The following is a 12,606-nucleotide window of genomic DNA, read 5'->3' on the forward strand; positions in this document are numbered from 1 at the left end:
GCGCGAGGAAACTCAGTTTGGTCGCGCGGGGAATTTGATTTCAGGTTCCAGCGCGTCAAATCGCGTTCATGCATCTCGCGCAATCACCGATCCATCGCAGGTAAAGCGCGCTTTCACCCGTCGCGTTTCGGAGGTTAATGCGTGCGAAAGGCGAGCCTCGCGGATTATACGGCTGCGATCGCGCGTATTTCTTCGAGTTCAGCGAGTCGCTACGGCGGAGCGAAAACGCAATTATGCATCGCGCTTAACTTCCGGAAATTTCTTTGCGCGTAAAATTGAAATTTGCGGACGGGAGCTAAAAAACCGATTAACTGTCCGAGCCGACTCTTCGAGCGAAATTAGTCTATAGTTACCGAGAGTCGAGAGACTCTCGCTGATAATGGCACTTGTTGGCGAACGAAGCTTGCCCGCTCCGTCGGCTTTGTCCTCGGAAATAAAGTTAGCGCTATTAACAAAACTAGGTTCCTCATTTTAACTCGTCCTAAAAATCCTCCGAGTTTCGCATAGCCGTTGCGTCATCGTTGCGTAGCGTCGAGAAAATCAAGTCCGCAAATTGGCAGTTGCTGTCGCGTGTTTTTCCCCGCAGTGCACTTAGACAAAAAGCAATTTCTCCCGCTCGTCTCTTCCGCAGTGTGCAAATCGTATTCATCATTTATAAGTGATAAAATAAATGAACGAATAAATAAACAAGTAAACAAGCAAAGCTGTACAACATAGCGGCACACGAGCGTACGCGTGACTATTTTAATGAAAGTCATAAATTCCGATTAAATTCTAACAGACATATGGAATTTTACCGGCAAAATATAAGCGCGTATAATTTCGGATATGTTATTACAGGATATAAAGTGTATCCCGCTACATGATTTGATTAAAGAGTACATTACTAACTTTGTATTATTAAATCTATCGATGTTATATTATCATAGCCGCATAAATATCTCGCAATTACGTCTACTACACGGCCGAGCGCGAGCGAATATCGCGCGGACGCGTCCGTTGTTCCGCGTGACCTCGCGTTAAGTTCCAAAATCATCCCGAAAAATATCCGCGACTACGAAGATGGTATTCTATCTCTCTCTCTCTCTCTCTCTCTCTCTCTCTCTCCTCTCTCTTCTCTCTCTCTCTCTCTCTCTCTCTCTTCCTCTCTCGCTCGTTCTCACCCCCGCGCGTTTATTCTCCCTCGTATGTTTAGGACAAAAAACGTACGATATTTTAAGTTACCTGAGATTTTTTCAGAAGACACATACAATTTATTGTTGGTCCCCCGAGTCTCTCCTCCTCTCTCGTCTCTCTTTTTTCCTTCTCTCTCTCTCTCTCTTTCTTTGTTTCTCCCTCACCGGCTTCATCGTGGATATTCCACCCCCGCCCTCCGTCAGCCGCTCAGCGGATAACCCAGCGCTCCGTCCGCCGCCACGTTCGCTCTATGGCGGCACTCTCTTTCATACATAGCTGACATTTACCACCTCCCATATCCACCCTCTCTCATATTACGCGTTGAAATAGCCCTCGTCCCCCGACGAAGGCGCAGCAGGACGTAATAGCATTCTCGGAGAATTACTTATACCCTCCTGTGACCACCACTCATCGCGGCCAAGTTTCTCTCTTTCCACGAGCTCGTTCCTCCTGATAAAGTCTCGCCTTGTTAAGAGCCGCTCTCCCACGCCCCCCGCGCCACTTGCCAGCGATGAAAATAATCAAAAATGAAACTCGCGCGACCGTTTAACACGGCGGGTCGAGTCGAATTATCCTCGCCCTTTCCCCGCGTCGCACTTCGCCGCGCACTTCGAAGCGCTCAGAGCTCGATTCGCCACGCGAGTGATATTAATCTCGAGCGAAGCGACTATGAAGTGTGCGTATGACGTAACACACTGTGCGGTGATAAGACGATCTTGGACCGTGTCTCGCGGTAATCCCCAGCATTTCTCACGGCGACTCTCAAAATGAACGAATCGTATATTTCGGCGTAACGATTTCCCCGAACACACTTCATGTTGAAAGTACGCGCTACCTGAACGACGGACAGGGCGCGAGGAGGGCAGGGGGCGGGGATCGAGGAGAGTCTCGCTCGTTAAAAAATCTCATCTCGACCCCGTCTAATACCCCTCTCTTCCGCGCTCTTGACGCACACAACGCGATAATAACGCGAGTATAACGCGGAGAAGAATCCTCAGCTAAGCGCGGCACGAAAGTGATACAAGTGCGCGACATCGGTACGGATCGTGATTCTTCTAATAGGGGCGGCGACGAGGGGAGGGGCAGAGGAGGGAGGCAATAACGTCGTTACGCGAACGGCACGGCCGGACGCATATATCACGATCCGCCATCAAGTACGTCCCATCCAACGGCATTACGTAATTGCGACGGAACGTTTATATAACGGAATATTACAAGTTACATAACGCGGCTGGCATAATATATATTCTAATAAGCGCTCGCACTCCCTCCGCGCATACGCACGCACACGCACGCACACACACACACACACACACACACACACACACACACACACATACATATATACGTGCGCGCTCACTCGCTCGCGTTGCATGCACAAAGTAAATTTCATCGTTATTGAATTGCCGCTTGTAATAAAAACGCTCACGGCGTCATACACGAACGCACGCCGACCGTTGCTCGATTCACTCGAAATGCAGAAGGTGAAAACCATTTTCCCCCAATTTATTCTCCCGTCCGCGCGCGGAACGCAATTTTTTTCCCTCCGCCCTTCCCTCTCGTCGTGCACCCCGCCGCCCCGCGACAAATCCCGTTTGTAATTACGTACGCTTCTTTGCATAAATTCAGACGTACGATGCGCGCCACGGCGCGCGAAGAACGCACGGTCGTTCGTCGTTTGTGAATATTTTATCTTTTTAGCGTTGTACACGCTTCATTTGTTACGCACACATGCTTGTTAGGTGTTATCGAAAAATATCAACAGGAAGGACGGGGGAATTTTGCGCTCGCTCGCGGATCGGCGCGATAGAGAACACAGAGTGAGAAAGCAAACGCGGGAAATTTGCGATACACGTGCAATTTATTCTTTAATCGCGCGACTCGATGCAGCCGAACGTCACATTGATGAACTTTAAAGTGCAGCAGCGGCTTCGGAGATTCGCGTCGGATTGCCTCAAGGACGCAATCTTACATACATGTATTTATATTTATTGCTGTTGTTATTATTATTATTATTATTATTATTATTATATTATTAAGACTCTGTTGTTACAAGTTGTACATGAATACCGGTCTTCGGATTGAGATATCGTACCGTCGTTAATATTAAAATCGTTAGAAAAATAGATGAACCGTGTCTACACGCAGTTTTGTTATCATCAGCGATCCCCCGCAACCTCCCGACTGCGTGTGGGGAGAAAGAATTGGGGACAGGGAATTTTTACATCCCAAGAGTATACGCCCGCGCGTTTGCACTCGCGCTGCGGTGAAGATGTCTAGGCGGCGAAACCCGTCGTAACAACAACGGAAGCTTCTAAACGCGACGCGCAAGCGGTCGATAACACCCCGATAAATCCGCCGATCGCGTGATAAAAGCGCGATGCGTTTTCTGCTTTTCCCGACCGACCGCGCGAGCGTGTGTGTGTCTCCTCGACAAAGTATCGCGAGAGAAATTAAGGGCGGGGGAGGGACGACGAATTCCTCGTTAAGTTCACCGGGCGATCTTTCGCCGGGAACGACGAGAACGAGAAAGACGGGCACGGGGATTTACGGTTCGTAAATAAACGACGCACACTTTCGCGATTCTCTCGTCGTGCACGACGACGACGACGACGACGACGACGACGATAACAACGAGGGGCTGCTCTCGGTCGAGGTTTGCGTCGTCGTGGTCGGGTCTTGGCTTGTTATCGGCGTGCTAGCGAATTAATTTCTCTCGGTGTAATCGAGCCGGTGCATTAGGATAAAAATGTTAGTCGCGTGACTGGCCGCGAAAGTAGGTGATACTGATAGGAACGGTAATTTCATATATTGCGCTTGATACACGGCGGCGCTGACCTTTCCGCCGATGGAAAAATAGGAACCATCACTGCACGGGGACGGGGTCAGAAGTCACGTTGCGACCTGCGAACCGGCACGCTGCCGGTCGTGAGCCTGTGCAAAAACGTGCTCTCTCCTCGCGCGTTTTACGTTCGACACTCTGTCGGTCCTCCTCCTCTCGGGGTCCGGGGCCGTTCCCCTGGCGCCTGAGAGATGTGCAATCGGGAATTTGCATTTCATCCTCGTGTCTCTTCATTTTCTTTTTCCTTTTGTCGCGTTACACTCAACGGGACGAAGTTGAAGTCGACGCGTAAACGCGTAGAGAGTTGAAATTAACTTTAGTCTCCAAATAAAGGTAAAATCGAATAATTTCATCGAGAGTTCGTTCAGGCTCGCATTGATAATCGTTATTTGAAATTTGCCTACAGAGAGAGAGAGAGAGAGAGAGAGAGAGAGAGAGAGAGAGAGAGAGAGAGAGAGAGAGAGAGAGAGAGAGATATGCTCGGCTTTGAATATGGAGTTGGAGGTGAGTTTTCCACTTGAATCGCTTGATACACGCGTGTATTTGTAATCGCGATTTCACTCGGGAAACTCGGATCTAATCCTGAATTCGAGTCTGAGTGACTCACGTGCAACAATTCCCAAGCAACGATTATTGATACGAGCGTGAATCGTTTAATCCGTTGCGTTGTCGTTGTTCACAAACGCTTCATTTAACTTTATCTTAAATTTTGCAAAATTGTGTAAAGTATGTGTATAAATCGGATCGCATACACTTTTTCGTGCTCCTCGAGCGTGAATTTAAGCAGTCGTACACGTCCGACTCAATGAAATGACAACGCGACGGGATGTTTTAGGATGATATCTTCGCTTTCTCAGACGTCGCCGGGGGGCCGACGGGGGGTCGAAATCGCGTCGAAATCATCCAAGATGGATCCATCCTCGTGTCACCAGTTGGAATTTCGATCGAGGTAGTAATATCTCTGCGTTTGTAGTGTCGGGTCGCGTCGTGTCCTCGCGACGGCCTCCCTCAATTCGTCGCGCTATCGATCGCGCCGGCCGCCGAAGAATTCGAAGGGGGGGTGGACGCGGGACGTGTCAGTTTCTTTGCGGTTTTATTACACGGCTCGCCGGAGGTGGCAATTTGTTGAAGCCCGCGTTGTCAAAGACCGGAAGTAGGTCCCTCACTCTTTGTCCCGCGCCGATCGACGCCAGCTCGATCCATCTGCAATGGCGAAACACGTGAAAGGAGTTCCCCTCTCTCTCTCTCTCTCTCTCTCTCACACTTTCCTCCCTCTCCCGTTTTCTTTCTTTCTTTTTTCGTGCCTCCTTTCGGAACGATCCGTTTCTCCCTAATGTCCGCCAACCTTTTGTGTTTTATTGGCAATGTTCCATTAAAGATATTACGGCAAAGTAGAAGAGCGTATCGCACGCGTAATGGCGCCGCCGTCGTCATTCTTCCGAGAGAGAGAGAAAGAGAGAGAGAGAGAGAGAGAGAGAGAGAGAGAGAGAGAGAGAGAGAGAGAGAGTGTGTGTGTTGCCGTGAAATTAATACCAGTAGTTTGGAACGTTTGAAATTTAAACCGTAACGCTTCGGTAACGCTGACGAATCGCGACACTTGTCGTTTGATACCGTTTCATCTGTGCATGAATATTCACAAGTAACAGTGTGTATCTGAAAATTTCTACCAACTCCGTATCTGATAAGTGTAAAGAGATCAACTCGTCTATGCGTACGCATTTGCATCGTGCAACGCGATTCGGAGAGACGGACGAGCGTGCATCAGCTCGGTCGGGCAGCTAAACCTAATCGTATCGGGCGGCAAAATCAGCGGCAGAATTCGCGGCGAAATCATGTCGCACGTTGCCGAATTAATAACGAGCGAGCCGCGTACAATTCGGAAGTAACGGGCGTTTAAACAAGCGGCGCAATCCCGTATATACGCGCTCTTCGGCAATTGTCGACGCGGTTTCGCGCGCGCGCGCGCGCGCGTAAACGATAGTTAATAAATATCAGGTAATAAATATCGGTACGGAGCGATATCGTTGTGCGTAATTTTTAACACAGCCGCGAATTTGCCGTTCGATGAATCACACGCGCGTACTTTGCCGCGACCGGCCGGCCGGCCAGCCAGCCGTCGCGTGGTATCGCTCGCTCGCGAAAGCACACACGAATTCACTTCCCACCTGTTGTTTTTGTATTTGGCGAGGGGTTGAGCGGCTGGATGGGGCGTTTCGGTGGGGAAATATGTGGCCCCATAAAAATCCAAACCACGGCTCAGCAGCATCGAGGTCTCCTCCACGCTGGCCAGGGTAACCCTTATAACGGGTGGCCCCGTATAAATCGTCGCCGGCTCGTTCAGATTCTGCGCGTCGCTCTTTAGCTTGTCATTGATGGCCTTCACTGATTTATTCAACATACACATACACAAAAGCACATATACCTCGAGATTTTATTACATTCGTCGCGTCGAGGAAGACTCGAGAGCGCGCGTCATGCGAAAAGTAATAGCGCCCTTAGTGTATGTGCATGCGCGCACGCGTGCGCGAATGCACGTCAAATACAATATCAAGTAGGAAATTTATTATTGACGTTGCGTTAAAATACAAAGTGAAAGAGAGAGTAATGGCTAGAATCGTTCAATGCGCCCGGCGTCGAGCGGGTAATTAAACCGAGGCGCTTTTCCGAAGAGTGACGCGCGCGCGCGCACGCACGAGTGGGACGTTTCGAGTGAAGGGACGCTTTGAAAAATTGCGGAGACCGAGAAGAGCGAAAGAGTGAAGTGGGTGGATGAGAGTGCAAAAGTCGCATTGAACGATGTGTATTTTGCGGGGAGGCTGCTGGGGCTTCTCTCGTTCGGGGCAGAAAAGACGATATGAGGAATATGAAGATGAGGCATTTGCATTTTCGTGACTCACAAACAGTTCCCGTATTCAGGGGTAGCCTGGTTACTTCGACGATAGATCGATATTTGTAGAGAGCATGCCTAATATCGTCCTCCGGCAGTTCCTCGGGCACGTCCAGCACGTAGACGGTGAAGATCTTTGCCGGTCTACACGGTATAGCGACCTGCATTATAAATTATAATATACTTTCACTCTTGTCTCTCTCTCTCTTTCTCTCTCTCTCTCTCTCTCTCTCTCTCTCTCTCTCTCTTTTTTCTCACTACGTAACGAAAATAAAAACTTATTCCGCGGAGAGTAGCGCGAGGGTGAGAAAAATATTACGGTAATATACACGCCCATACAGAGAGTCGTAACAAGTTCTGAGATTTCGCGCGCACAGCCCACGAAAACTCTCATGTTCCCTTCTTAAATCTCACATTGGAGAAGCCGAACAACGTTCGATCGCGCAGTAAACCAGCGGTGTCAATTCCGGGTATATATATATATATATCTCGAGTACTTGCCCGATAAAAGATTCTTTCGGTTTCGAGTATGGTAGCCTCGTAGCGCCCGCGCGAGTTTCAGTACGGAAAGATCCGATTTACTCTGACAAAATTACTTCAACACCCTCCGTGCCACGTGAATTTCCCGTTTGATGCTTCTTTCGCAGCCTGAAACGAAACACAATCCCGAAATCCTCCTATAAATCTTCCCGAGGCAGATGTTATTCGACGAGTAAAATTTGATTCATAATGCAACGAGGTGGACAACACGACTCGCGGTAAGACCGACTCGGAACTGAAGACGTATTTGACACACCAACAGTGTCCTTCCACGGGGGTTGAAAGGATAAAGCGCGGGAATTCTCTTGTGTGTGGCAGCGGTTTTAGCGTAACGCTTAACGTCGAGACTCGAGCGGTTAACGTCACGCAACACGCCGCGCGGTGATGAAATCAAAGGGAAGTGAATGTGGAAACAAGTCGGCAGCGCAAATTGCTATCAAGATATTCCTGTTGTCTTTTGAACGGCTAAAGTGCTCTTTGCAAGTGCCGTTGTGTATCTGCAACGTGTGCCCGTGCCAGCGGGACGTAGAAATCTATACAGATCCCGAGATTAGTTGCAGAAGCACTGCTAGGTATTTCTCTGTGTCACGCACTTTGCCTCCGCCGTGGTTAGCCGAGCAACCGTGTAACGTAATTCAACACCTAAATGTAAAGTCTACCTCGGTAGCGAGCTATTAAATAATTGTAACCGCGACGTGTCGACGCACGTGACTCTCTGAATTTGCAGGCTCGTTTTTGGCGCGCTTGTGGAGAATTAAAAGGAAAAGGAAGGCTGTTAAACCTTGATCGACGATCACGTTCGATAATGTTTCCGGCAGGCTCGACGTGGAAATCGAAAGGTCGTTGATTTGCACGATTACCGCATAATTTCCGCGCTCGATAATTAATGAACGAGGTTAAACAAATCCAACGTAAATTTCGACGTTAAAGCCGTGGGCTGTTCGCGTGATCGCGCGAATCAGGAGCTAAATTCCGCTTAAATCTACTCGCGAAATTCCGCCAGTGCGTTAAATACACTAACGTGGGAAATCTACATCGGAAAATAAAAATCGGGTGAAGGAGACCAAGTCTCAAGGTTAGGTAAATTTGATCGCGCGCGAACTTTGCAGAAGGAGCAAATTTAAGGAGAGTCGACAACCAGGTCGACAACCTGACGTAGGAATTTCAATTCTATTTGGTAAACGGCAAAAGGTGAACAAAATCGAAACCGAGTAACTGTGTATACGCGATATAGACGTTCTCTTGATCACCGAAAAGTGAATCAGATCGTATAACGCGAGTAGTAATTCCATCTCTGGCGGAAGGTTCAGTAAATCTCGACGACAAACACGATCAATAACGTATCGCGTCAGCTCTATGATCGTCTCATTGGACTAAATGTTCCGTTTGCTTTACACAAACAGGACATTCATGGAACACGAAAATTTCGCTGAAAGAAACGAGACAACAGTTAGCTCGCCGTAGACAACTCTGAAATTGAGTTCGTTTAACTCGATTCGGATTGCTTCGTCTGATCGTTTCTTTTCCCCCCTTATTTTTTCTTATACTATACCTTCTTGTAAAAGCGAGCGCCCGTCACTTTGTGAAAACCCTTTTTAAACACCGCCTGGTAGTCGTCGATATTGCTGAACTTGAAGAGAATTCCGGTGGCGGTTTTCGTCAGAGAAAATGCGCCCCTAAATCATACAACACAGACGAGAGAGTCGTTTTCACTGTATAATCCGGCGTCGTTATGTAAATCGCTAAAAGAGAGATAAGAGGATGCGTACGGGATTGAGACGCGACGTGCGAAAAACGACGCTGCGAATCTCGTCGCGCAGTCTCCGTATATACGACGGAATAATTCTGTGATTAAAAGTCGGCCCTCTCCTTGCATGACTTAGACGTTAACCATTAGAGGCTATCATTACTTTACGGACATGTTTTTACTTAAGGATCAGTCCGTTCATTTCCTGGACACAGTCTTAAATTAAAAGGACTAGAGCTTCTTTCGATCAAGGGCAGAAAGACACAACTGAGAATTGCAATTGCAAAAGCGCACAAACAAAATTAAATATACTAATTAATTAAGTCTGTTATCTTGAATTTTCCACATAAATTTTTCAACGTTTCAAAGACTGAGGAAAAATTATTTGCTACCGACATCCTTTCTATTGGTCTAATAATTTATTTTTTAACGAGGTTCAGTCGATTGTATTATTAATCAGGTGATTATATATAGGTGATTATATCGTTTAATCGTTAATCGTTTGAGATTAGTAAGTGATCTTTTTCAATAAAAAAAACGTCCAGAAAATGGGACACACTGACCGCTTAAAGGGTTAATCTCGGATGAGTCTCTGATCGTTACGTTAACTACTACTACTACTACTACTACTACTACTAGTAGTAGTAGTAGTAGTAGTACACACGAGCTTCGTCGTCGATGCGCAAAAAAGTTCGCACACGCCGTCCGACACAGCTGTGTTTAGTGGATTTGTCGTCTGACCTGTTACCGCCTCTACTACTGCCGGTCGCGCGGCGCACCGCGTCTGACTTAACTACTTTTAGATCCGATTCAGCACGAGACGCTTTAGGATCTCCCGTGAAACACCAAACAAAGCAACGTGAAACGACGCGGTCGATGCACGAGCGGAACAATCGGCGGAACAATAAAGCCCCGACGCGAATCTCCGCGACTGCTGCTTCGTCTTGCCTCTCGGTGAGATTATAATTTCTCCGTCACTTGGAGACGAATGGCCGTTATGTCGCCCGAAAAGATCCAACGAGTCGGAAAGCAGACAATTGGCGGCTCGTAAACCGCGTCCACCGCGCGCGCTTCGAGGCAGTCAATTTAAATTCTTGCATTGACATTTTTTTTCGGCAAACCTTAGAACCTTAGAATTGTCGTTCGAAAAAGGATGAAAGTCTGCGTGGCAACACGAATCCGCGGAATTTTTTCGCAAACTGTGTTACAATGAGATAATAAGACTAATCTAGTTTATGATTAACCACACGTGAACGTGCGAGATTTTTACATCTTTTCTATACAATTTAGCGGACTTTTCTAAGAACCTCGCTCTTACGAGATAATCGATTTTGCGATTAACAACACTCGCGAAACACTCGGACACACAGCGTACTTGGGACAACGTCCCGATGCGCTAAGAGTTCAAGAAACTCTCCTCCGTGCGCTCGGTATATATCCCGGAACTTCACGGTATAATCGCGCGTATCTCATTCTCTCTCTCTCTCTCTCTCTCTCTCTCTCTCTCTCTCTCTCTCTCTCTCTCTCGCGCGCGCGCGCGCGCGCGCGAGCTCTCTTACAACCTCTCGTACAACCGGTGGGCGTGAGCCGCGGGCTAAAGCAATTAGAAAAGCAACGTCGGCGATCACCGGCACCTCGCTCGAGCTCGTTCATCATAGTTACCAATCGGACAGCGATCCTTTTCCCCTTCCCCCTCCCCTTCCCCGGGCGATGCGCGACCGTGACGAATCCATCGGGCGATCAAACGAGAGTCGCGAAAGCGGGAAAGAAACATCGCCCCGGACGACGACGACGACGACGACGACGAGTGCGAACGAGAACGAGACAGGGAGGAAAATCCCCCGTCGTCTCGGGACAGATGTCTCTCACCGGAAGTTCATCTTCTCGCAAATGGTGGCGGCCTTCTCCATGCTCAGCTCATGGCTCGGGGTGAGCAGGAAGGCGCCCTTGGTGAGGAAGTCGTTCTCGCTGACCTCCGAGTCGGTGTCGTGGTCTTGCCAGTCGGCGGAGCCGCGACGGCCTTCCTGATTCAGACGCAACATCGAGCTGCTCTTGGACGTCGACATGTCCTTCTCGCACTGCGCACTGCCGCCCTGTTCCGGCTGCGACATCTTTTATAGGGCGTCGCGGGCCAGCGGACCGAGAGCGATCGTGATCTCACCCGCGCTAGTAGGTAGCTCGCTCGCTCGACGGGGAACGGTCGGGAGGGCCCCCCCCCCGGATCCCCACGAATACACACGTAACCACGCGGGTACGCGACGACGTAACGCAACGTAACGGCGCGTTACGCGAGATCGATCGCTCGTTGTTCACTCGCCCGTTCGAGAGAGAGAGAGAGAGAGAGAGAGAGAGAGGATGTCGCCGCGAGACACCGGACACATACGTCGTGCTACACTGCTCCGGATCGCGTTCCACTACGCTCCTTTTATACGCGCGGCGGCTTCGCCGCCGATGCCCGCCGGCACGAGCGAATTAAGTCAATCCGATGATCCGACGAAGACGCTCGGAAGATCCGCCGTAAAAAACGCCGACGTAGGCCGGCCGACGCGGCCGGTTAACCCCTCGATTGCTGGCGGCGCGCGAAAGAGAGATCGGCTGCAAAAGTGCGCCGTTGAGACGCGCGCGTGCGACTCGCCGGCGGCGGGAGGAGACCCTTGCCCCCCTTGCCCGTCGTCACGATTTCAGGCTTCTTTAGCAGCGATAGATCTATCTTGTGCCAATTGTTGCGGTAATTATTAGCTTGTCCTCCAGAGTGAAGTTTGTTCAAATCAGAAGAGCATGATATTTAATTTTCGAGCGACACACAAATGTCACATCTGTCACATCGGTCATTTAGCGAGGCTGATCTCTCTCTCTCTCTCTCTCTCTCTCTCTCTAGTGGAATCTTGCTGTCAACGTGTACACGTAGTTTGTTATATTTCTTTTTTCGTCGACATTGATCGAATTGAGAGGGAAAATTGCACGTGTCTGTGAATGTGCATACATGTTTGCTTACAGTCGACTAAATTTGATAGAGTTGAAAGTCCCACGTTTGAATAGTCGATCCGGGACTCAATGTTTCCTCAATTTCACCCGATCGTAGGATCGCGCGAAACGAAGCTTGCGCAACTTGCCTGACAACCCTGAGACACGGTTCTTTTTACCGATTCCCCTTTTTTCGCAATGTACCTTGGATTTATCTGTAAATGTCAAGCGCGCCGCGCACCGCGTGTTGCGACCTTTCATCGGCGCACCCTTTATGCTCGTTGTGCACAAAGACGCTTTGTGTTAGACATATACAAAGAGCGCGAGAGACACTTCTCCGACCTAGTTATATTTTTCGAAGCATCGCTTTCTCTCTCTCTCTCTCTCTCTCTCTCTCTCTCTCTCTCTCTCTCTCGTTGTGAGCTGGAAAGAGAAAAAAATATGCCGACG

At 49.0% G+C, this 12,606-nt stretch overlaps 1 protein-coding gene across 1 annotated transcript; it reads right to left on the reverse strand.

Moving 5' to 3' along the window:
• Positions 1-4,466: 4,466 nt before the first annotated feature.
• On the reverse strand, positions 4,467-11,988 carry LOC105190769 (uncharacterized). The gene is made up of 5 exons (XM_011153684.3): positions 11,062-11,988; positions 8,998-9,121; positions 6,916-7,066; positions 6,184-6,400; positions 4,467-5,221 (listed from the first exon to the last, which is right to left on the reverse strand). Exons 1-5 carry the CDS (start codon positions 11,301-11,303, stop codon positions 5,095-5,097), a joined length of 861 nt encoding a protein of 286 aa, XP_011151986.1. The 5' UTR covers positions 11,304-11,988; the 3' UTR covers positions 4,467-5,094.
• Positions 11,989-12,606: the final 618 nt, after the last annotated feature.

The sequence above is a fragment of the Harpegnathos saltator genome, unplaced genomic scaffold (assembly GCF_003227715.2).
Source record: "Harpegnathos saltator strain DR-91 unplaced genomic scaffold, Hsal_v8.6 scaffold694, whole genome shotgun sequence".
Taxonomy (NCBI): domain Eukaryota; kingdom Metazoa; phylum Arthropoda; class Insecta; order Hymenoptera; family Formicidae; genus Harpegnathos; species Harpegnathos saltator.